General features: G+C 43.0%; 1 protein-coding gene across 2 annotated transcripts; it reads left to right on the top strand.

Annotated features, from left to right (window-relative positions):
* Positions 1–5,022: 5,022 nt before the first annotated feature.
* On the top strand, positions 5,023–10,214 carry LOC111139173 (G protein-coupled receptor 50). 2 transcript variants are annotated; one of them, XM_022491353.1, is made up of 3 exons: positions 5,023–5,209; positions 8,159–9,312; positions 9,355–10,214. In XM_022491353.1, the coding sequence occupies exons 1-3, from the start codon at positions 5,023–5,025 to the stop codon at positions 9,853–9,855; spliced, it is 1,842 nt and encodes a 613-aa protein (XP_022347061.1). In that variant the 3' UTR covers positions 9,856–10,214. The 2 variants fall into 2 exon arrangements, with proteins under 2 accessions (XP_022347061.1, XP_022347060.1); XM_022491352.1 differs by having other exon boundaries at positions 8,159–10,214.
* Positions 10,215–25,346: the final 15,132 nt, after the last annotated feature.

Here is a 25,346-nt window from a genome sequence, read left to right on the forward strand (position 1 = left end):
ACAGACAGTGTCAGTGAAGCATGTTGGGGGCCGGTGAAAAGGTAAGTCACTATGTTCCTTTCCATCTGGCACACTGTCACATGTCGACGTGCCTGGGATGCTGAGGAGTGCCCCTTGGATGGCTTCTGACAGGAATGAAAGCTAGAGGCAAGAGGCCTTGGAGCATGAGGCAGCTGGGGGCAGAGTCTCTATGGAAGTGTAACACAAGAGAGTTTAGACAGAGTATTAGACACTTTCAGCATAAGAGTAATAATAATAATAATAGTGAGTGGTTGTTGAGTGTTTACTCTGTTCTGAATAGTGTTCTAAGTGTTTGCATGTATCATCACATTTAACTCTCCCATCAACCCTCTGATAAGGCACTATGACTACCTGGGCTCAAGTTTGTTTTTTAATTTAATTTAACTTAAGTTAAATTCAGTTAATTAACATATAGTATAATAACATATAGTATAGTATAGTATAGTAACATATAATATAACATATAGCATATGCCATTAATTAACATATTAGTTTTAGAGGTAGAGCTCAGTGATTCATCAGTTGTGAGTTCAAGGTTGTTTTTATTTTCAAGAACTGAGCCAAATGCAGTATCCATCCAGAGGAGCACTGACCAAAGAAGTCTGAAGTGCTTAAGAAATCCCTCAGCCATCCAGCCCTCCCTGAGGGTGGAGGAGACGTGAGCTGGCACTAAGAAGCCCTCTGTTTGGCTCTCTTGGGCCAGGGGCTGCTTGGGGCTGAGAGACAACCCAAAATGCTCACAGTAGCATTACTCATAATAGCCCCAAAGTGGAAAGATCTATTGATGGATAAATGGATAAACAAAATGTGGTTTATCCAAATGGTGGAATACTATATGGCCATAAAAGGAAACCAGGCACTAATACACACTACAGCATGGGTAAACCTTGAAGACATGCTAAGGGAAAGAAGCCAGACACAAAAGGCCACATATTGTGAGTCCACTTATGTGGAATGTTCAGAATGGACAAATCCATAGAGATACAAATCAGATTAGTGATTTCCAGAAGCTGGGGGGTTGGAGAGAAAGGGGAGTGGCTGCTAATGGGTACAGGGTTTCTTTTGGGTTGATGGAAATATTCTGAAATTAGATAGTGGTGATGGTTTCAGGACTTTGTGAATGTACAGGAAACCACTGAATTGTGCACTTTAATAGGGGAACTATGGTATGTGACTATAGCTCAATAAAAACAATCAAATGAGAAAACAGAGCAACAACAACAAAAAAAAACAACAAAAGAGAACACAGAATCCACCTTATCAAGGACCAGAGCAAAACACTATCTTATGAAGCTGGGCTATGGGAGAAAGGCCCAGCCAGGGCTGAGAGGATATTGGGCTCCTCCACCAGCCTTAGCATGACCTCAGCCAAGTCCTTTCACCTCTCCGAGCCTGTTTCCCCATCTCTTAAGTGACATCGTTGTGAGAAAATATATCCCTGATGGGATGTTGAAAACCATAAAATGCTTACTTAAAATCACAATGCATTAATTATAGGCAAGGTATTGGAGTCTTTATAGAAAATTTGCCCATTTCTCAGCAGAAACTGCTTACTTTCTGTCTCTCTCATCTTTGAAAAAGAGAACCAAAAAAAAAGGCGGGGGGGGGGGCCTGGGTGACTCAGTCATTAAGCGTCTGCCTTCAGCTCAGGCCATGATCCCAGAGTCCTGGGATCCAGCACCGCATCAGGCTCTCTGCTCGGTGGGAAGCCTGTTTCTTCCTCTCTCTCTGCTTGTGTTCCTTCTTGCTGTGTCTCTCTGTGTAAAAGAAATAAATAAAATCTTTAAAAAAAAGAGAGAGAGAAAACCAAGTTACCAGCAGCCACCCTCATTGCCAGGCTTGCCCCAATCTTCAAAACATGAGAAATGTGGAGGCTGAGATGGAAGAAAGTTTTGCATATCAGCAAGAAGAGGGGAAAAAGCTTTTACTATCTACCTTCTACACAGAATGCCCCTTGGCATCGCTTCTGCTTGGGATGTGGCAAGCTTTCAGTGCTGGGGGTCCTCTGGGAGGCCAAGTGGACTCCCTCATTTCATAATAAATGACCTGGGGGAAGGGATCCTGCCGGGGCCTCGCCAAGCTCCAGGAGAGTAAGCTCTCTACACAATTCCCTGCCCACAATTCATTGCTTTATTCTCCTTCCCAATCTCTGTATGGGTTTCCAAGGTTTTCCCAGGACCACAAGGGAATGTCCTAGGTGTCCTCTGTTTTGATATCTTACAGCTCTCAAGTCCCAAGTAAAGCGTTTTCCCCACACCGTTATTAGAGCTTCCTAGCAGGCCTTTTAGAAAAACACTTAAAAATCCTTTGGAAGCTTAAATAAACCATACACCCTGCAACCCAATCGAAACCTTCCTCCTTAACTACTTAGGGTCCATGAGTTGTCCTACCCTTGCAAACTCTGACTGGTTTTCTCCCTCATATGTGTCCACATAACAGATTCGATATAGCCATCTGTTTTTCTTAGGACTGGGAAATGTTCAGAATCTTTATTAAAGACAGTTCATAAAAAATAACAAGATTAATTTAACCAGATGCAGAACACCTTCCATTATTAAAATAGGTACCTCTTTCACTTGTCCAGTACAGAAAAATCCAAGTCCTAGGAGGTCATGGTCAAGCAGTGTCCAAACTGGGGCAGGGGCTGGGGACCAGGCATCAGCTCACCCTCTCTCCTGCTCACTCCTCAGTCCCAGGCTAGCCCAGGCCACAGCCGCTGGGAATTCTCATTACCCGGGGCCTCCATCAGCTCTGGGGCCACCTCATCTCAGAAGTACAGTGCACTAGAATGTAACAATGCCTGAAATCAGTTTGCTGACTCTCTTTCAGGATTGGTGCGGGAGTCTGGGTGCGGGGGAGACGCCAGTGTCTTCAGTCGCTAGATGCATGTTCATTTAAATTCATTCAAATTTTTGTTTACGTGAATTAAAAACGGCTCCCTGCCATAAGTAAAAGGATCCAAACCGTCAAGGAAGCAGCGTTAGCTGCACGATGTGGACAAACTCTTCCACGATGTGAATCGCTTTCTCGGCCGCTAGCCTCTTTTCAGGGCTCGCTTTCGTCTGGGGAGGAGAGCAGAGCCGGCTCTCGGGCTGTCTTTAGGGGGAAATCCTGGCTAGGTCCAGCCGGGAGAGCGAGCGCGCAGCCCGGGTTCCAGCCTGCGGGGAGCAGTGAGATAATGAATGTGAAAAGGCTCCAGGCGGGAGATTGTTATTCGTGCGGATTGCCTTCTCAGTAGCGAGCACGGGGAGGGGAGTGGGATGCATCTTCTAACAAGGGGATTCATTCCTACTTTGAGTTTTCCAGCTAGAGAAAGTGCTTGCAATCTCGCTTTCAGCCATGTATTTCTTTCCGTTAAAGGTCTCTAAATGTTGAGGTTCCTCACAGAATGCACCCCCAGTCCCCACCCCCTGTGTCCGACCCTCTCCCCGCGGGGCAGGAGGGCTGCTGTATCCAGACGGTGGCGCTCCCAGACAGTGCACCCCCCCCACCCGCAACAAGAAGGCTAGTTTGGGACAAGTTTCAAAGTGTTTGCTGATATTCTCAACAAGAGCGTAACTTTGAGTACCGGGTAGAATCCATTCCCACGACCAAGGTTGTGGAGAGAGCGAGGACAGAATCTTGCCCTTTTAGTTCAGCTCCCGCCTTTCGGATTTCCCGTGGCCCGCGCGCTTCACGAACCTGGGCGCACCACAGGGAACCGTGACGCCTCGGGAGGGAGATTTACGGGGTTAGGGGCGGACCGACCGAATGAGGTGGAAATGGGACCCCTGACAGGGGGTAGACGGAGATGAGTTGTACGCCTGGGACGGGAACGGAGGCGCTGGTCTCCCGCTGTCTTCTTGGCCGTGGTGCCCAGCATCTCCGCGCCGGTTCCGCTGCTGCAACGCAGCTCCCCGGGGCTGCTCGACAACCCAGTTCTACCCAGTAGAGTGTGCGGAGCAACTCCAGAGGGGACAAGAGCCGAAACCGTCGCCCAGGGTTTCTTAGAGGAGCGGCGGCCCAAGAAAAGGGCTCTCTTGCCCCCCTTTACTTTTCCCCAAACCAAAATCTGAGCTCCTGAAGCCAGGGTGCTCGGCAGCGGGGAAGGGGATCAGCTCCGGCTCTCGATTGCCCCAAAGATTGGGACAAATAGCCACCAGCTATCTCCCCTCGCACCCACATTGCAGACTCACTCCCAGCTCCCAGAGTCAGGTGCAGGGGACATCTCCCTCGGTAGAGCGTAAGTCCGGGATCGACTGAACCGTCACTCGTTGCTGCCGCTAAGAGAGCCAACGGGCTCCTGGCAGGCAGTGGAGGAGAGACAAGTTTCCTAGAGACTGGTCACCCAGACTGAGGATGGAAGCTCTGGGAAGCTGTCCTCTGGTCCCTCACGAGATGCAGAAGGTTCTGAAGGGGCAAGACCTGGAGTGGAATAAACCTTTCAGGGGGACCGTAGGGGAGCATATCTAAGGTTCAAGGGCCACTGGCTCCCCCTCACACTCTGTTGGGGGCTACAGACTGGCGTGGGTTGTAACTGGACCCCAAGAGGGACCCCCTGCCCCTACCCTGCGTTTTACATCGCTTTGCTGGTTGTTTGCATTGGAAAGGGAGGGAGAAGAACTTGCTAGAAACAGATGCGCAGTGGCCGGGGGCGGGGAGGTGGATTCTGAGCTTGTCACGACGCAAGGTACCTAGGGGATGGGGAGGGGTGGCTGGAGGGGAAGCACAAACAAGGCATTCGGAAGCAAGACGACACCTCGATGTGGATTTGTCCAAAAAGAGTTGGAGACCAAAGAGGGGTGTTCAGGGAGCTCTGATTGGTCGGGGGGGAGGGATTTGGGGTGGGGCTAGCCGCCTCTTGAGGCTTTAAAAGCTCATCGGAGAGGGGCGGGATGCTGTCATTCGCTCTCTGGTTCTCGGAGGGGAAGCAGCTTTCCAGAAGCTCCAGGCTCCGGGTGACAGAGCAGGTGTTCCTGCTGGGAGACCGGCTGGGAGATCCTAACGGTCTCCAGCAGCAACATGGGGCCTACCCGGGCAGTTCCCACCCCATATGGCTGCATTGGCTGTAAGCTGCCGCAGCCAGACTATCCACCAGCTCTAATCATCTTTATGTTCTGCGCAATGGTTATCACCATCGTCGTAGACCTGATCGGCAACTCCATGGTCATCCTAGCTGTGACAAAGAACAAGAAGCTTCGAAATTCTGGTAAGCCGCCTTTCCTTCTTCCTACCCAGCATTCAGCCACTTGCCACCCCTAGGGCATGAGTTCTGGCTCCTGAAATAGGGAACCCTTGGACAGTGCCCTCACAGTGAACTTCCCTACCCCCAAATTCCTTGCGAACCTGTGCGGTGATGTTATGCGGAGGCCCCCTTAATTTAGAGCTTCTCAAGGCTGAGGGAGCTCAGGAAATTAGCTTTTGGCGTCCAAGTGCAAAGCCCGGGTTCCCGCGGAGCGGGGCAGACCGCCGAGTCCTGCCCCATCCGAGACCTGATGCGGAGGGAGCCGGCACCTGAGCCGAGAGTGCGGCCACCGTCTGGGGACAGTACGCCTAGATGAACGCCGCAGAGGTGACCGCGCCCAGGCGGTGCGGGTCGAAGGGAGCCGCGGGGTTGCGACCCGCTCCGGAAAGTTAAGTTCGCGGCGGGTGCCGCGGCTGCGGTGGCGCTTACAGGAGCGCAGCGCAGCGGCCGCGCCCTAAAGCCAGCTGAGCCCCCGCTGCTGCGGCCCTGGGGCTCCCGGGCGGCTCCAGGGCGGCTCCCAGGCAGCGGAGCATAGACCCTAGCGTCTGAGTGTGGAGCAGGGTGGTGGTCTGAGTCCCCCGGAGCCGAGCTCCGTCCGCCCGTCCCAGGGCGCAAGGCGGAGAGAGCAGAGCCGCGGTCTGGGCGCAGCAGGCGGTGGCAGCGACGGCAGCGGCGGCGGAGATCGCTAAATCCGTAAGCCGGGTATTGGGGGTCCCAGGGCGGGGTGGACGAGACCCCGGAGCTTGGCGTCCGGCGGGGATGGGGGTAGAAGACGGCAGAACAGGGCGAGGATGGCGGGTGGGTCGCGGAAGAGCTCAGAGTGGGTGGCGGGAGACGCGGAGAGACTGCAAAGTGCGGGGAGCTGGGACGGGCTGAGGAGCTGGGACCGGGAGCGAGGCGAGCGAGAATCCCCTCGCTATCAGCCGGTGTGGAGGGGAGGGGCCAGCTGCGATCCGGGCTGGGGCAGGCGCGGGAGGCGGCTGGGCTCGGGGACCTGTGCCGGGGGTGGGGGTGGCGGACCCTGCAAAGCGGTAAGTCCCTTTTGCACGTTGGCCGGGAGAGGGCCGAGAAGGGGAGGGGAGGGGAAGAGGGGCCAGAATTCCGCGCTAGGGTCCCAGGAGGGAGGGGGCGGCGCCCGGGATCTCTGCTGCTGGGGTCTCAGTCGGCTGGGGCTGGGTTGGGGGTAGAGTGGGGAGAGGAGGCGGGGGGAGACGGTCGTGTACCCGCAGGACGCGGCGGGCGGGGCTCTGGGGAGAGGAGTCAGCCAATCTCTGGGGGATTACTTTTTGGGGATGAGGAATCTCAACTACCATAAAAGTTTCAAAATGCACTGACGGGCGCACAGTCATGAAAAGTTTTCTTTTAAACTCTGGTGGGCGTGTCTGATTTCTTTTTGGTCCCCTGGAGACGTGGGGCCGCACACTTGGACCTCACCTTCGCTCCAGCAGTGCGGTCCCCAAGGAACCACGGAGCCCCAGGGACCACCTGCGAAGCCCATTTTCTTTCTTTAGTTTTCTTCTTCCTTTTCCTTTTTTCCTTCTCCTTTCTTTTCTTCTATAATTCAAATAAAGGTTTTTATGGTTGTTGTGGTTTTGTTTTTAAGGCTTTTTCCTCTGTCTTTTCCACTTTTCTTCTCTCAATTCATTTCTTTGAGAGAAAACCCTAGAAAGAACCTCCTCGTAGAAAGCGCTACGGCCGCGGCCTTGGCAGCGTTGGCAGGATGGCAGAGGGAACCATTCCTTTGCCGTTTTAAAAAGTGCTCATTTTCTCCTAGTTCAAGAGAAAGCGCAATATTTTGCCAAATCAATGCTAATTAGCATCGAGGCGTTTCCGAAAAAAAAAAAAAAAAAAAAAAAAAAAAGAGGGTTCTGTGCCTGCATTTGGCCTCTTCCTCCTTTTTTTGGAAAGGTTTTGCAAAAACGTTCCTACCACTGCCCTACAAAACGGGAGTGGCGGCCGAGGCCCCCCCTCACCCCCGCCTTTACTTTCCTGTTTAGCCGCAGGCTCCAGTAAAGTTCAGCGCCGGGCCAGGAGCTCCTTCACAGGGAGCTGAACATGCGGGTGCGCGATTTTGCGCTGGACGCGCTGGAAGCCTGCACCTCTGCTAATCCTTGCAAGGATTTTCCTGATTGTTTTTCGCCCTACGCACTGTTTTTGGTTTCATACTAAATTTTCCAGGGTCTCCCCACCCCCCCTTCCCCTCAGTTTTCACTCTTAGCCTACCTCGGAAATGGTAAGTACTTACTGGGCTTTTTCATAGATTATTGTCTGATGCCGTTTTCTTAAGAAGACGAGGGCCTCTAGTGCCCTTTCTCAGACTGTTCTCTTAGACGTGTTAGCGTTGTAAACGCAATGCTGGCCTAGAGGAGGCAGAAGGCTTATTTGTTTTTTTCGGGGTGTGTGTGGAGGCATTGGTGGTTAGGCTCCCTGACATTCCTTCAGTCTCTTCCCTTCCCCCCACACCTCTAGCCTACTTCCGACCCACAGCTTTATAGAGATCGCCTGTACGCCCCTCCCCCTTCTCTCCCTAGACCCCTGTAGGGAAAAAAGTTTGCATTTTGTTTTTGCTCAAAATGGTGGCAGCCTGTTTCTGCGTGAGTATGAAGGGCTCCGCAAAGGGCTTAGGTGCTTACTGCTTTCTGACAGAAGATCGCTTTTTTCTCAAAGCAGACATGACATTGTTTGAAAGGAAAAAGTTGCACAAAAGACAGGTCCCCCAAACCTAGTTGTGCATCAGAATAATGCTTGCATATGAAAATAAAAACACAAGAATATTTCCCTAAAATAATTCTAGAATTCTAAATTGTCACCACTTCAGCTGGTCTTTTCCTCAGTTTCAATTTATAGATTTCCATACTTAACCATTTATTTTTCTCTGTTTTTCTCCCCTTTCTTCCCGTGTATATTTTTCAGGCAACATCTTCGTCGTTAGCCTCTCTGTGGCCGACTTGTTGGTAGCCATCTACCCCTACCCTCTGATGCTGCATGCCATGGCCATTGGGGGCTGGGATCTGAGCCAGTTGCAATGCCAGATGGTTGGATTCATCACAGGGCTGAGCGTGGTCGGTTCTATCTTCAACATCGTGGCCATTGCCATCAACCGTTACTGCTACATCTGTCACAGCCTCCAGTACGAGCGGATCTTCAGTGTGCGCAATACCTGCATCTTCCTGGTCATCACCTGGATCATGACCGTCCTGGCTGTCCTGCCCAACATGTATATCGGCACCATTGAGTATGATCCTCGCACCTACACCTGCATCTTCAACTATCTGAACAACCCTGTCTTTGCTGTGACCATCGTCTGCATCCACTTCGTCCTCCCTCTGCTCATCGTGGGTTTCTGCTACGTGAGGATCTGGACCAAAGTGCTGGCAGCCCGTAACCCGGCTGGGCAGAATCCTGACAACCAGCTTGCTGAGGTTCGCAATTTTCTAACCATGTTTGTGATCTTCCTCCTCTTTGCAGTGTGCTGGTGTCCTATCAATGTGCTCACTGTCTTGGTGGCTGTCAGTCCGAAGGAGATGGCAGGCAAGATCCCCAACTGGCTTTACCTTGCAGCCTACTTCATAGCCTACTTCAACAGCTGCCTCAACGCTGTGATCTACGGGCTCCTCAATGAGAATTTCCGAAGAGAATACTGGACCATCTTCCATGCTATGCGGCACCCTATCCTGTTCCTCTCTGGCCTCATCACTGATATTCGTGAGACTCGGGAGGCCCGTGCCCTGGCCCGTGCCCGTGCCCGCGCCCGAGACCAAGCCCGTGAACAAGCCCATGAACAAGATCGTGCCTGTGCCAGTCCTGCTGTAGAGGAAATGCCTATGAGTGCCCGGAATGTTCCACTACCCGGTGATGCTGCAGCTGGCCAACCTGAACGTGCCTCTGGCCATCCCAAACAGGCTTCTGGGCATTCCAGGTCTGCCTCTGCCTACCGCAAGTCTGTCTCTGGCCACCATAAATCTGTCTTTAGTCACTCTAAGCCGGCTTCTGGTCACTCCAAGTCTGCATCTGGTCACCCCAAGTCTGCCACTGTCTATCCTAAGCCTGCCTCTGTCCACTTTAAGGCTGACTCTGTCCATTTCAAGCCTGCCTCTGTCCATTTCAAGGCTGACTCTGTCCATTTCAAGTCTGCCTCCAGCCACCCTAAACCTGTCACTGGCCACCATGTTCCTGCCAGCAGCCACTCCCAGGCTGCCTTCAGCCCTGCCACCAGCCACCCTAGACCCACAGCTGGCTACATCAAGCCTGCTACCACCCCCCTTGAGCCCACCACTGCTGATAATACTGAGCCTGCTACCACCAGCCAACTCCAACCAGTGATCGCCAGCCACCCTGAGTCTGCCGCTGCTGACCACCATGAGCTTACTGCCTCCTGCCACCCTGAGACCACCGCTACCGGCCACTTCGAGTGTGACATCACTGACCTCCCTGAGCCTGTCTGCAGCCCTGCCAGTGGTTCCCCCGAGTCTGCTGCCAGCCTACTGGAGCTTGCAGTCGCCGCTGCCGCCAACCTTCCTGACCCCACTGTGACCACCACTACCACCAATGATTACCATAAGATTGTGGTTATTGATGTTGAAGTTGATTCTGATGAAATGGCTGTGTGAAAATTGCTCTTAGGGGTGGCCAAGTAGTGATCCACTTTCAAGTTTATCTAGCATATGTAATTCAAAGTGAGATAACTTATGGCACCTACACACAGACACACAGACACACAGACATGGACTCACAGACATAGTGTAAGCTACATCCACCTTGTAGGCATACTTTTTCACGTAACATACTCTGAAAAAGTGTGTGTGTGTGTGTGTGCATGCGCGTGCACATGTGCACGCTTGCTATTTTAGAGATCATATTTCTCCTAAGTTTGACATCTGTTATTCTGAGCCTCCCTTTCTTCCTGTAGTTGACCTTGAGCCAATAGTGATCCTTGAAATTTTAGACCTTGATTTTTCCTCACTCCCGTGTCCCCCTTTCTCCCTTCCCCTCATTTCCTTCTCCTCTTTCCTGCTTTCTTCTCTCATCCCCCCAGGGTTGGGGGAGGAGCGCTTCTGTAAGTAAATGTGACTGCAAAGCTTTATGTTTTAAAGTGTGTGATTCTATATTGTACTTTTAATGGCAGTCAGAAAGGTAGTTTTGATAAAGTGCAAGTACTTGAAACAGTTTCTTTTGTAAATTTCAGCAACAAGATATGACCCATATCTGAAGAACACAATTTGATAAGCTCTTATTAAAGTGCATTTTTATGCCTATGAGTTCAAATGGCAAAAGGGAAGATATGGCCAAACTGAATTATTTTTAATTTATGAAAATTCAAATATTGGTGCTGATTTTTATAGTCAAACATGAATGCAAATGATGAGATGTTTTTACCTTGTAGTCACTTACCTTTTTAAGCATTCGCCAGAATTTTCTTTCATTTAGTTCCAGAGAAACAAATCCATTCATAAACTAGTTTCTTCTCCTAAAATCTAAATTTGTAGTCACTAGGATCAATTGTAGTCATGTATTTAATATTATAATTCAATCCTACTCTTTACCTCAGAGATTTTTTTAGACAGCCTGGTATTTCTACATAATCAATTTTTACATTTTCCTTTTTCATTCAGAAGGGAATTCAAGGTAATAGGAGAGGGAGGCAGGAGGAAAAGATGCCACACCAGCCAGTCCCATTACCTTTGGCTGAGGTTCTGTCATCCACAACATTAAGTTGTACATGTCTTGTATCAGCACACCCGACAGCCCAGGAAATGACTTTTGTCTAGAATTGAAGAAAAAATTGTTTAATACAAATTTCAACTATTGATTCAAACTAACACATAAAGTTAAGTTTATAAAAGCTTGTAAGGATAAGTGGAAATGTATTATACTGCCTTAATTTGATTCTGTACTTGTGGTAGCAATTAAATAAAAGTGTTTTTGTGGCTTTGGTGTGTGATTTGTTAATAAATTCACTTCCTCCACTAGATTCCTTGTGGGGAGGGTTGGGAGGTGGGTGGAAAAGCATTGACCTTGGATCAGAAGACCTGGGTACATGTTCTAGCCTTTCTATGAGCTTGCTATATTCCACAGCAAGTCAAATGACCACTCTTCCCCCAGTTTCTTGGCTTGGCAAACTGTGGTCAGGTTGGGGTGGAGGTTTGGTGTGTGTGGTGACAATGGGTGATCTGACCTGCCTGTTCTTAGACTCCTGGGCCTTGTCTGCCATGGCTTCTGAAAACAGATTTTTTTTTTTACACCCATGGAAGCCATGAAGCCAGACTCCAATAATGTCACAACCCCAGAGGCTGCTGGGACCAAGAAACAGAGCTCAAGAACCTGTGAGGGGAGGCACAGTAGTGGGACACAGGAGGACAGGTGGTTTCCTTTCTGGCTGCAAGATGGGTGACAAGACCCCAGCCACTGGGCAAGGTTCCCTGACCTCAGGAACACAGTCTCAAAAGAATCTCTAATGACAAGGAAATGCCCCAAATAAAGTGCTCTGTAAAAATAAAAGTGAATTCAAAATAATACACTGTAGGAAATCAACTTTGTTTAGAAAATATGTACACTTAAACATGTGTATATACATATACATAGAGTTATATACATGTAGTTGTTCTATCCAGGTTTAGCCAGACTGTGAGTATAAACTGAGGTCATCTTAAATTTTCATGCCCAAATCACAGTGGTTTGAGCCCCATCAGAATGACTGCTGGACCTCAGGCTGACTACCTGTGCAAAATTTTTGCCAATATTCCTGAAAACCCTACTACTATTCTGCAGGTGGCTCAAAGGGGTACAGGCTTCTGAAAGGAAAAGGGAGGAAAGAGAAAGCCATCCATACATTTTACAACTTTGTCCCACACTCTACTCTGAAGTGCCTGAAGAAACACTGCTTATGCCCAAAGTCTCACAGAGTCTCATGAAGAGGCTGCTGTGGACACTCTGCTCACCTGCCCATAGGTCTTACTTCCACCCCTAAAATCACCCTCCACCACAAGAACAAGCTGTAGGTTAAGCACAGAGCTAGGAGTTTTCTCTCTGCCCCTCCCTCCTTTATCCTGTCCCTCTCCTTTCCCAAAAGTCAAGAAGCCTCTGATTTGCCACAGCCATTGTGACTACTTAAATAACAGTTTCCTCCAGTTTCTACTTTTTTCCTCTTTAATGGAAATGAAATGTGCATACTGTAAAGTGACAGCTTGACAAATTTTTATGTACGTATACATCTGTGTAAATACCACTCTGTGGAAGATATAGATAGTCTTCTAGAAGGCTGCATTTTGCCTTCTTTAAGTCAATACTTCATACAAAAGCAGCCATTATCTTGACCTTTATCTCCATACATCAATTCTGTCTTTTCTAGGACTTCATATAAAAAGAAGTATACAGTATATATTCTATTGTATACAGTTTCTTATTTTTTCTAATTGTGATAAAATGTATATAACATAAAATTAACCATTTAATCATTTTTAAGTATATAATTCAGGGCATTAAGTACATTCACAGCATTGTGTGACTATCAGCCATCACCTGAAACATAGACTGTGCAGCCATTAAATAATAATTCCTTATTAACCCCTCTCTAACTCCTGGTGACCTCTAGTCTAATTTCTGTCTCTGTGAATTTGCCTATTCTAGGAATCTCATATAGATGAAATCACACAATATTTGTCCTTTTCCGTCTGGCTTCTTTCACTGAATATGTCTTCAAGGTTCAGCAATATCATAGCAGGTATCAGTACTTTATTTTTTATGGCTGAATAATATTCCATTGTATGGCTACATCATGTTCTGTTAGTTCATTCATCCATTGGCAGACTGTTTCCACCTTTTGGCTATTGTGAATAGTGCTGCTGTGAACATTGATTTTCAAGTATTTGTTTAATTTCCTGTTTTCAATTATTTGGGATATATATCTAGGAATAGAATTCATGAATCATATATTAGTCTGGCTTCTTTTGCTCCATATTATGTCTTTGAAATTCATTCACGTTTTTGTATGCGTCAGTAGTTTGAGTGTTTTTGTTTCATTTTTATATTAGTAATCTACAGGATGAATATACCACAATTTATTTAGTGATTTTGTAGACGGACTATTGATGAACATTTGGGTTGTTTCCAATTTGGGGCTATTATAAAAAATGTTCCTATCAACATTTTTATACATGTCAATTTTATTTTATGTTAAGATACAATTTTACATAGAGTAAATTACACAATCTTCAGTGTAGAGCTCAATGAATTTTTAAGTATGTTTGCATCTGTGTAACCACCACAGAAATCAAGATATAAAACATTTCTAGCACTTAGAGGGTGCCATTATGCTAAATTAATTTTGCTGGCTCTTCAACTCCATTTAAATGGCAGCATTGGTATGTTCTCTTTGTATCTGGCTTTTCTGCTTACAAATTTGCCTGTGATATTTATACATTGCTTTTGGTAGAAGTACGCTCTTTTTCATTGCTGTGTATGATTCCATCATATTGAATATAACAATTTTTAAAATCCATTCTACTACAGATGAATATTTGGGCTATTTTTTTGGGTTGGGGCTGCTATGAAGAAAGCTATTATGAACATTCTTGTACATGCCTTTTGGTACACATATGGATTCATTGCTTTTGGTAATATACCTAGGTTTGGAATTGCTGAGTCATGATTATATGTGTATTTAGTTTTAGTACGCATTGCCAAATATTTTTCTAAAGGATTTGACAATTTACATTGGCACCAGCAATGTATATGTTTGAGGTGCTCTGCATTCTTGCCAACTTTCAGTAATCTCAGCCTTTTAATTTTAGTTATTCTAGTGTCTAGTGCTATACCATTATATTTTCAATTTGCATTTTTTAAAGATTTTATTTATTTGACAGAGATTACAAGTAGAGAGAGAGAGAGAGAGAGAGGAGGAAGCAGGCTCCCCGCTGAGCAGAGAGCCCGATGTGGGGCTCGATCCCAGGACCCTGGGATCACGACCTGAGCTGAAGGCAGAGGCTTTAGCCCACTGAGCCACCCAGGTGCCCCAATTTGCATTTTTTTAATGATTAATAATGTTGACCATCTTTCACATGATCATTGATGTGATCATGTATCTTCTTTAGTGAAGGGTGTGAACAAACATTTTGGCTATTTTAAATTTGAGGTTTCTGTCTTCTTATTGGCAGTAAAAGAAATTCTTTATATATTCTGGATATAATATATATATATATATTTCATGAATATCTTCTCTTTGTCTGTTGTTTGCCTTCTCTCTCTCTCTTAATTGTATTTTTTGAGGGACAAAGTCCTTAATATTATGAAGTCTAATTTAATTAGTTTTTCCTTTTATGACTATGCATTGTGCTTAAGAAATTTCTGATTAATATAACGAATATTCTCCAAGTTTTTTAGTATTATTATTGTTTTGCCCTTAACATTTAAGTCTATGCTTCATCTTAAGCTATTTTTTTGTGTTTGGTGTAAGGTATCAGTCAAAGTTCAATTTTTTTTATATAGTCATGGTTCATATTTCCATTTTATCACCATCATGTATTGAAAAGACCATCCTTTGCCCTATTGAATTGCAGTGGAGACTTTGTTATAAATTAGTTAATCAAAAAATAAAAATTATCTATCATCTCTCTGTCATTTAGCTATTTCTTTCTAGACTGTCTAGTCTGTCTCATTAGTCTATTTGTCTACCCTTCACTAAAGCCACATTGTGGTTTTTAAATTTTAGTTAAACTATACATTATATACAATGATATGCACACATATGAAGTGTATGACTAAATGGCTGTTCACTCATATGTGCATTTTTATATCACTAACTTCCAGATGAAGATATGGAACATTTCTATAATCCCAAAAGGTATTTTCATGCCCCAACTCAGTCAATACATTCCCCAAATTTAACCGCTCTTCTAATGTCTATCATCACAGATCAGTTTTGTCCATTTTTAAATTTCTTTAAAAAGAATAACCCAATATGTACGCTTTGCTAAGGGAAAGGAATGGAATTAGGGAAAGTTAAAGCATCACGAAACCTCACAGTTCTTCCTAAGATGCAGTCATTTTTCTGGAATAAACTCTCCTTGGATCGTTGTAGGACTTAGGTTAATTTCCTGAGTTCTGAAAAAGTTGATTTTGAGCCTTTTTGTGACGTTCTTGCTTTTATGGAGAAACACATTTTTGGAATCCCTTACACTGCCATTCTGATACCCTCCTGCACTTTAATTTTTTTCACTTGGGTATTAATGTCATAGAAATCACTCCACGTCAGTTCATGAAGAGCTTCTTCATTCTTTTTTACGCATCATTTATTCAAGCACTCTCCTATGTGTGGACATGTAGGTTGCTTCCAATACTTTGCAGTTACAAATTGTGCTGCAGGAACATTCTTGTGCATATGTATTTTTGGATTGTTTTAAGTTCATCTTCAAGAATAGGTTCTCAAAATCGGAATTTCTGTGTTGGAAAGTTCTATTAGGTGTTACCAATTGCCCTCTGGAAGTGTTGTACTGATTTGCATTCTCAGCAGCAATGTATGAGCATGTTTGATTCCCCACAAACTTATCAACAGATTCTGTTGTCATAATTCTTAGTTTTGCTTGTCTGCTAGGTAACAAGTGGTATCTCAGTATACTTTCATTAACAGTTCTCTAATATGTACCGAGTTTGAATATTTTTCACATGTTTAAGGGGCATTTTTATGTTCTTTTTCAGGGTGAATTATTATCTCTTTATGTAGTTTCCACACTTTTCTATTGGGTTTTTGGTCCTTTGTCCCTCAATTTTACAAAACTTCAAATGGTTATTTTTATAGAGTTGCTAATCACAAGTCATGCCTGAGCTTTGATATTTTTTCTTGTGCAAATATTTCAGGTCAAATTAAATGCCTTTTTCAGTGGCTATGATTCACCATGATTAAATTCAAGTTGTTTGAGCATCTCATTAATCAACTGCAGAAGTTCCAGAAAAGGTTCAATAAACTGAGTAATTTTCATTACACTCAAGCCAGACAAGGACTGAATTTTTACTATTGAATGAAACTTCCATGTGGGGTTGGGAATGGGGATGGAGGGAGTTGGTACAGTTTTCTAAGAAGGTATGGAATTACGAAGCATGAGTCATTGTAAGTTTAAAAAGGTGCGGTGGAAATTAAACTAGAAGGAGCTGTAACCGGGGCGCCTATAACCTTAGGAAGAATATTTTTAAAATGAGGATTAATAGTCTTGGGCAGATTAGCAGGGAAAAATAGTGAAAGGTCAAGCAAAAAATTTATCATAGATTTGATACATATTTACTGAGTATCTATTACACGTAAGACTCTCTTCTAGGCAGGTAGTCTATGGGAATTACCAAGAAAAAAAAGGGAGAATCCCCAACTTAATCTAAAGGCTTGAAATGAACAATGTGGCTTTTTGTTTAAGCTACCATTTACTAAATCCCTACTATGTGATAGGCATCACTCAAGACACTTTACTTCTCTTATCTCTAATTTTCATAAAACCACTGCCAGAGGGGCGCCTGGGAGGCTCAGTGGGTTAAGCCTCTGCTTTCGGTTCAGGTCATGACCTCAGGGTCCTGGGATAGAGCCCCGCATTGGGCTCTCTGCTCAGCGGGGAGCCTGCTTCCCCCTCTCTCTCTGCCTGCCTCTCTGCCTACTTGTGATCTCTCTCTGTCAAATAAATAAATAAAATCTTTAAAAAAAAACCGCTGCCAGATTAATAATATTTTCTCTTATTTTCAAGAAAAGGACATTGAGGCCAAGAAAGGTTAAGAAACTGGTTTAGAGTCAGAAAGCTGGAAAGTTGGACAATTTGAACTCACATCTGCTTAGAAATGCCAAATACCAATTTTAAATAATACTTCATAGTGAATTTTGTTAGGATTAATCAAATCAGGTTAGCTGAAGATAACAACAATAGCTAACCTCATTTCATAATTTCTATATGCCAAACATGGGACTCAACAATTTACATGGATCATATTTAATTCTGAGACAGAATTTAAATGTTTGGATTCTCTGTTGCACACCTGAAACTAATGTGAAGTTGTGTGTCAACTACACTTAAAACAAAAATAAATAAATGTTTGTGTTCTCTATACTCTCTCTGGCACTACCACGTACCTCATTGTCTATATTGAAATCCCAGGTTTCATCCAAGACTCCTACCTCATCCATGTCCATTTAGCTGATCAATCCAGTACCTTCTCCTTTTCAATAACAATTTAATTCATCTTTTGGGGCGCCTGGGTGGCTCAGTGGGTTAAAGCCTCTGCCTTCAGCTCGGGTCATGATCTCAGGGTCCTGGGACAGAGCCCCGCTCAGCAGGGAGCCTGCTTCCCTTCCTCTCTCTCTGCCTGCCTCTCTGTCTACTTGTAATCTCTGTCTGTCAAATAAATAAATAAAATAAAAAAAAACAATTTAATTCATCTTTTGTTCTTAATTCTTGGTTTGAACAACCATCATCTCTTAGATGGATTACTTTAAGAACTTCTGTATCCATTTCCCAACCTTTCTATTCCACTCTTTATAAATTGCAGATACAAATACATTGTTCCTCCAATCTTCCTCCTAACCTTAGGTTGACAGTACCTTTCCTTGACTCACTCCATGTATCAGCTCTATTGAACTGCCTTGCTCTTCTCTGGCCCTGTCTCTATGTCCCTCATTTTCTGAGTTCTTCATTTTTAGGTTTATGATTCCTTTGTCTAGTATATGTTGCAAATACCTTCTACACATTTGGCAGTTGTCTTTTGATTTTGTTTATGGTGCATTTGCCATGTAAAATTTTTACTCTTTATTTAAATTCAATTTACTTAATATATAGTGTACTATTAGTTTTAGGGGTAGAATTTAGTGATTCATCAGTTGCATATAACACCCAGTGCTCATTCCATCAAGTGCCCTCCTTAATGCTCATCTTCCAGTTATCCCATCTCCATACCCACCTCCCCTCCAGTAACCCTCAGTTTATTTCCTAGAGTTCAGCGTCTCTTATGGTTAGCTTCCCTATCAATTTTCATCTTATTTTATTTCTCCTCCCCTTCCCCTATATGCATCTGTTTGTTTCTTAAACTCCACATATGAGTGAAATCATATGGTATTTGTCTTTCTCTGACTGACTTATTTCACTTAGCATAATACCCTCAGTTCCATCTGTGCCAAGTCCCACAACTATGACTACTGGTGGAGACTGACTGTCTTACCAGCTGAAGGGGCCAGAGTATAGAGTTTGGTGACATAAAAACAATTTGAAACTTAAAGGGGAAATTTCAGAAGCATGATTGAAAATTTAAAATGGCAATCCTGTTATCAAGAAAACTTCAGAAGGAATGTGACCAAAATTTTGAATATAAACTCTACCTAAACCCCTAAATAATAGCAAAAAGCTATTTGACACCAAAGAGAAATTTATTCTTAAAATATAGAAGAAGATAGAGATTTAGGCTCCAGATGGAACCTGCAGTTCTTTCAAGAGTCCCCAGAAACAAAAGATTCTTGTGTGATGGTGGAGGGGAGTGGGAAGTGTAGTGTTGGACAGACTTGAGAATTGAGAATTTAGGTTAAAGGGCAGGAGGATTCTCTCCATTTCTGCCCTCTTTTCCTTCAGACAGACCTAAATTCAGGTAATCATATCTCAATACCAAAAAAAGAGATGTTCTTGGATTAAAAAAAATGAGTAGCATTATAACCATTGACCTATTACTCGGTGATGGTTTATGGCAATGTTATCCAAACATGTTAAAAAGGATAATTAATATGTAGACAGACAGGCATTTTTTAAAATGAATGGGCAAAATTTTATTACTCTGCAAAGGAAACAGGCAATCCAGAGAGACGGCATAACATGGGCAAAGGCTAAGAGTTGGAAAGATGCATATGGCAGGTTGTAGAATCCTGAGTTGTACAGTTTGCATGAAGCATAAAGATGGCAAAACAGTAGAAAGAGAGTCCTGCATTCTGGAGCTTACTCAGTCCACTCTTCCTAACTTGCAGTCTGTCCAGAGTTACTGACAAAGGGGCTGCCTAGATATGTATTTTATCACTTATGTAATTCAGCTTTAAAATCCAATCCATTCTTTGGACCATCATATAAAGCAATTGTAGAAGTCATAGTCTTGGAAAGTCTATGTTTTGGAAACATAGTCATAGTTTTGGAAACAAAGTCATAGCTTTGGAAAGCTTTTATGTTGGGATAGACTGAAATTGATCTATTTCATTTAATTATTACGTCTTTTAGGATTCGCCAAGCTTCCCTTAGACTCAGCTTAAAACTAGGGCTGGGGCGTCTGGGTGGCCCAGTGGGTTAAGCCTCTGCCTTCAGTTCAGGTCATGATGTCAGGGTCCTGGGATCGAGCTCCACATCAGGTTCTCTGCTCAGCAGGGAGCCTGCTTCCCCCCTCTCTCTCTCCCTGCTTCTCTGCCTACTTGTGATCTCTGTCAAATAAATAAAGTCTTAAAAAAAACCAAACAAGCAAACAAACAAAAACTAGGGAGACTTTCTCTTGGCTGTGAATTCCTATAGCATTTCTTTGACCAGAGTTTTTATTTAGCACTTGGTAGACTCATGAAATTTGGAGTTGGAAAGAACTTTATTTAAAAGTCGTCTAATTGAACTTAACACTTACTGTGGGAATTTCTTGTATCATGTCTCTCATAGATATTTAACCTCTGATTGAACACTTCTAGTAGTTGGGAACTCCTTATTGGTAAAGGCTTCTCCACAGTTAGATAGCTAGATATTTTCTTTTCTTTTTTAATGATTTTTTTAAATTCATTTGAAAGAGAGAATGAGAGAGAGAAAGCACAAGCAAGGGGGAGGGTCAGAGGGAGAAGATGACTCCCCGCTGAGCAGGGGGCCCTATGTGATGTGGAACTCTATCCCTAGACTCCAGGATCATGACCCGAGCCAAAGGCAGTCACTTAACCAACTGAGCCACCCAGGTGTCCCAGCTAGATATTTTCTTGGAACATGTGGAGGACAAGTCTGAGGAAGAGAATAAGCAGGAGCTACCAGACAAATTGAAGAAAAATCAAGAGACAAGGTGTCCTGGAAACAAAGGCAAAAGAGAGTTGTTCTCATTGCCCTTAGTTAATTGACAAATCTCCCAGTTTTCCTCTTTACCTTGGAGGAAGTACTTTTCACTTACAAATTAACCAGGTTGCCAAATCCAAAGGAAGAATTCTGTCAGAATGACTTCTGTACAAATTGCTGAAAGAACACCAATGCCAGAGGTTTTTCTTTTAACTTAAGTCAGAAAAAGTCAGAGTTAGAAGGACACTTTGAAGACCTAGTTCCAAACCATCACCTTCCATTTGTAAAAGCTGAGGCCCAGAGAGAGAAGAAGGGAGTTCCTCAGGGTCATATCTGTAGACCATAATGGTTTGAGAACAAGGAGAATGACTGGATAGAACATGTCTTCCTCCAGAGTCACAGAATTAGCTGTATGTTCTGATTTTGCACTGACTGAATTTGGCAGAGGATTTATTTCACTAAACCTATATTTTCACCTGAAAATTGGGTATAGTTGTACATACAGTAATTCACACTTCATAGGGATTTTTTTTATGTGTGTGTGAAGACCAAATGGGGTAACATAGCCCTTACTCTAGTGTCTGGGACAGAGTGGGTGCTTATTGAGTGTAGATTTCTTCTCCTTCTCTTCCCTTTGTTTCCTCTTTTTAGAAGATGGTTAGTATGTAATAGAGACTTCATAATATTTGGTGATTGGAATTGGCTGTCACATTGGTGCCACACAGTCTTTAGGATCAGTTCTTTCTAGAAGCATTCCCATATTTTAGGCAGGAATTTGTAGGTACAAGTGACTTTTCACAGCTTTCCCCCTTTTAAGTTTCTGTACAAGTTGGAAGACTCAACTGCCAAAATGCTGGCATATCTGCTCCTTGGCACACTCATCTACCACCAGACCATTGCTGAGAAGAGAAAGCCAGAAAAGAGTCGGAGTGAGATCAAAACTGCTAGAGGAACAACTTTCTCTTTCTCCAAGCCCCAAGTCCATACAAGGATAATTTCTTTCATCCTGGCACATTTTTGCTTTATCTTATAGTGGCAAAAACCTGCCTTTCTCAAGCCCAGCTCAAGTGGCTTGACCTATGAGCCTTCACAACATTTTATACAGCTCTGTTTTATAAATAAAGAAATGAAGGCCCTGAAAGGTTAAGTAACATGCTCAAAGTCACAGACCTGGGAAGCAGCACAGCTGAAGGGTGAGAGAATGGCAAAACTGCTTCTCAAGCACTTCCCTGTAACATAGCTGTTGTTACCATCTCCCTCATTTTACAGGTGCCAAACGCTGGCTTAGGGATCTGCCCAGAGTACTCTGCTAGTAAGTGACAAGCTGAGTCATAGTAAGTGACTCACTGAAGATTTGTTGAGTGAATAGTCATCCCTCTGGAACAAGGTTTCTTGACCTCAGCACTCATGACATTTTGGGGCTAGGTAATTTTGTGTGTGTGTGTGTGTGTGGTGGAGAGCTGCCTGGTGAATTGTAAAATGTTTAGTAGCATCCTCGGCCTCTACCCATTGGATGCAAGTAGCATCCCGCCCAAGTTGTAACCATTAAACATGTTTTCTGACATTGCTAGTTGTTACCTGGGGGACAAAATCACCCCATTTCAGAACCTTTGCTCTGGGCCCCTGGTCATCAGCACTTATATGGAACTCCTGCTGGGTTCCAGACTTTGATGCCTTTGGAAAAAGAAAGATCATCTTTCTTTCAGGGATGATGTTCTTAAACTCATGTATGATTTTGAGTTTCCTGTTTATAATTAGTTTTTCTGGATTTGTTTTATGAAACTTGTCACTCTTTCAATAGTCATGGAACTACAGAGGATGTCAAAAAATTTTTAACATCTAACATTTGGTTAGATCGTCTTTGAACATGGGATAGGCATCTTTTGGGTTAAACCAGAAAAAAAGTCAAACTATTCAGCAAAAAAATATATAAGTGAGAAAAAAAGTGAAATGAATTGAAGATGCAATTACAGATATTTTCACCTTGACTCTCCATTTCTGTTTGTTCTAGAGTAAAATCCAAGATGAACAGTATTCTGTGGATTTGTTGTTCAAACTCCACTTACCCTGGGCTTCTGAGTCTCTCATAATTCTGATCTGGCTAGGGAGTTCATTTATTCCTGAATCTGAAACAATGAATGTAGCCATTTCAATAGCTGAAGTTATGTTGGTATGGGATTGGTGGTGATTGACATCATCTTGGCCCTTGAAAACCTTGGACTCTCACCATCCAGACTGTGCATCAAGCCCTTTCTGGCCTGAGCCCTCCCTTACTCCATTTAGGTCAAGACCTTGATAGAGGAAAATGGCAACTTATTCATAGTAGCCAAAGTCTGGAAAAAAAGTACATTGTCTGTCAAAAGGTGACTGGATAAATAAACTATGGTATATCCTTACAGTGAGCTACTACTCATTAAAAACAAATGTGCTACTGATATACACAGAATATGAATCTCCAAAACATTTTGTTGAGTGACAGAAGTCAGACATGAAAGAGTATATACCATATGATTCCAGTTATGTGAAACTCTAGAGCAGGTAAATCTAATTTATGGTGAAGAGAATCAGAACAACCTTCTGTTGAGAAGTATGGATAGGCAGATTGACTGTAATGGGACATGAGGCAATATTTGAGAGTGACGGGAAGATTATATATATTAATTGTAGTGGTGATTACATCAGTGTATAGTTTTGTAAATCCCAATGAACTGAACACTTAAAAAGGAGTGGTGTATTTTTATTGTATATAAATTTTATATATATTTAATATTTTATATTAATTTTGAAAATTTATTAAAAAATAAGGTGAGTCTTCCATTATTTATTTATTTATTTATTTATTTTTATTTTTTTAATTTTATTTTTTATAAACATATAATATATTTTTTCCCCAGGGGTACAGGTCTGTGAATCACCAGGTTTACACACTTCACAGCACTCACCATAGCACATACCCTCCCCAATGTCCATAACCCAACCAGAGTCTTCCATTTTATACATACACATTTATTTATTTTATCATTTTTTAAAATATTTTATTTATTTATTTGACAGAGAGAGAGATCACAAGTAGGCAGAGAAGCAGGCAGGGTGGGGGAAGCAGGCTCCCCACTGAGCAGAGAGCCCGATGCGGGGCTCGATCCCAGGACCCTGAGACCATGACCTGAGCTGAAGGCAGAGGCTTTAACCCACTGAGCCACCCAGGCACCCCCATTTATTTTATTTTTTAATGGTCGCACATCAGACTCCTTAGATAATCAGAATTTGTTTTAGAGTATCCTGTGAGGTCTATCTTTAATAAGACATTTTTGTACCAAAGAGTTAACCAGTTATCCAGTGCCATTTATGGAATAAGTAACATTTCCAGATTAGTAATGACACCTTTATGCATAACAAATTCTTGCATACTGGGTATGTATAAAATACCTTATTTTAAAATAAATTTTATAGATTTATAAAAATATATAAATTTATAAATTTTATAAACACCTCATATTAATAAATTTTGTAAATTAATACAATATATTAAATATATATTTATATATTATATATAAAATTTATATACAATTTTATGAATGGAAGACTCACTTTAATTTTATATTTGATTTATATTATATATAATTTAATATATATAATATATTCTATATATATGTGTGTGTGTATATATATATATAAAATGTATGCAAGAAGGAAAAAAATCAAAAGTTTAAATTTAAGTGGAAGGTAACAGGATAACCTGGATAACAAGTTTGTTCAGAAGATTAAATGAGATAATTCTAGTACAAGTGTTTGGCCCAGGGCCTGCCCCAGCATAAACACAATCTATTCAACAGAGACCATTGTCTTTCCTTCTTCTCCTGTGCCCAAGATGGACTCTTGCATAAAAATATAATGACAAACATTTACAGTTTATCAGTGTTTCATTAAACAAACTCCTTATATCCTAAACCTCAAGTCAACCAGGCTAAGTTACTGAATTAATAAAAAAATGTGTTAAATTTATCTAACAGTCCACCTGAACTCACCTTGCTCTGAAAAATACTCTTTATAATATCTAATAATCCTTCTCAAAAGATGGAAAACAAAGATTAATATTGAAAACTGGGGAAACTGAAGTTTACAGAGGTGAATTAACTTGCACAAGATAACAATTACTATTCCAAGTGTGACAAACCTAAATCTGACTGATTCACAATCTTGTGTGTTTTTTTTACATTATGTTGCTCATTTTAGGATTTTCATTGGAAATCCAGTGTGATTCAGCAGTGTGTTGTTACTGCTAAAGGTGATCTTGATTATAAGCTGCATTAATTGGTATGTCCTCTAGAAACAGAAGAATGAGAGCCTGACCAGGGACTTGTCAGGCATTGTGTTCAGTTCTGGCTTATACACTCTTAGAGGGGTTGAGGACAAACTTCACTGTGTTCAGCAGAGGGCCTGCACTGATGTAGAGGGCTACCAGAGTGCTGCCAAAGGTAGAAGAGCTTCAATTTAGCTTGAGAAAGGGGAAACCAGTGGAGAAATAATAAATAGCCTTAGAGATTTGCAAGGTTGTCTTGGGAGACTTCTAGTGGCAGAACTTTGAATGTATCTGGGGTGGGGCTCAGTGAGCTTAGGGACTCGAACAGTCATGGTCTTTGATTTCATGATCTCTGCAAGTTACTGTTGGTGCCTGAGCAAAATGCTTCTGCACATTCTAGCACTTTGTGCGGGATCTTAGTATAGTAGTGACTCATTAAATGTTTGTTGAATTGAATTGAATCCTTGCTATATAATAGAATCATTAGAAAGTGGAACCTCATTATACTGAAGTTTAACTCAACAATAGAATTACTACCCAATTTTTCAAACTCTCAAACAAATATCCTTTGTTAAGTGATACAATATTTATGTGAATTAGTACCAACCTTTGGGGGGGCATTAAACATTCTCCATTAATAATTGCTTCTAAGTGATAGTGCATACTTGGCAGGGAATGGGAGCATTTATGGGTTTTCTCTCCCACTATTCACAGCATTTTAATGAAGGCTGTGGCTCACTTGAGGTGAGGGAATAAAGGACAAGGGAGCACTTGGAGTCCCCCCTTTGCT

This window comes from Enhydra lutris, unplaced genomic scaffold (genome assembly GCF_002288905.1).
Source record: "Enhydra lutris kenyoni isolate GAN:26980312 unplaced genomic scaffold, ASM228890v2 scaffoldscaffold96, whole genome shotgun sequence".
In the NCBI taxonomy this organism is placed as follows: Eukaryota; Metazoa; Chordata; class Mammalia; order Carnivora; family Mustelidae; genus Enhydra; species Enhydra lutris.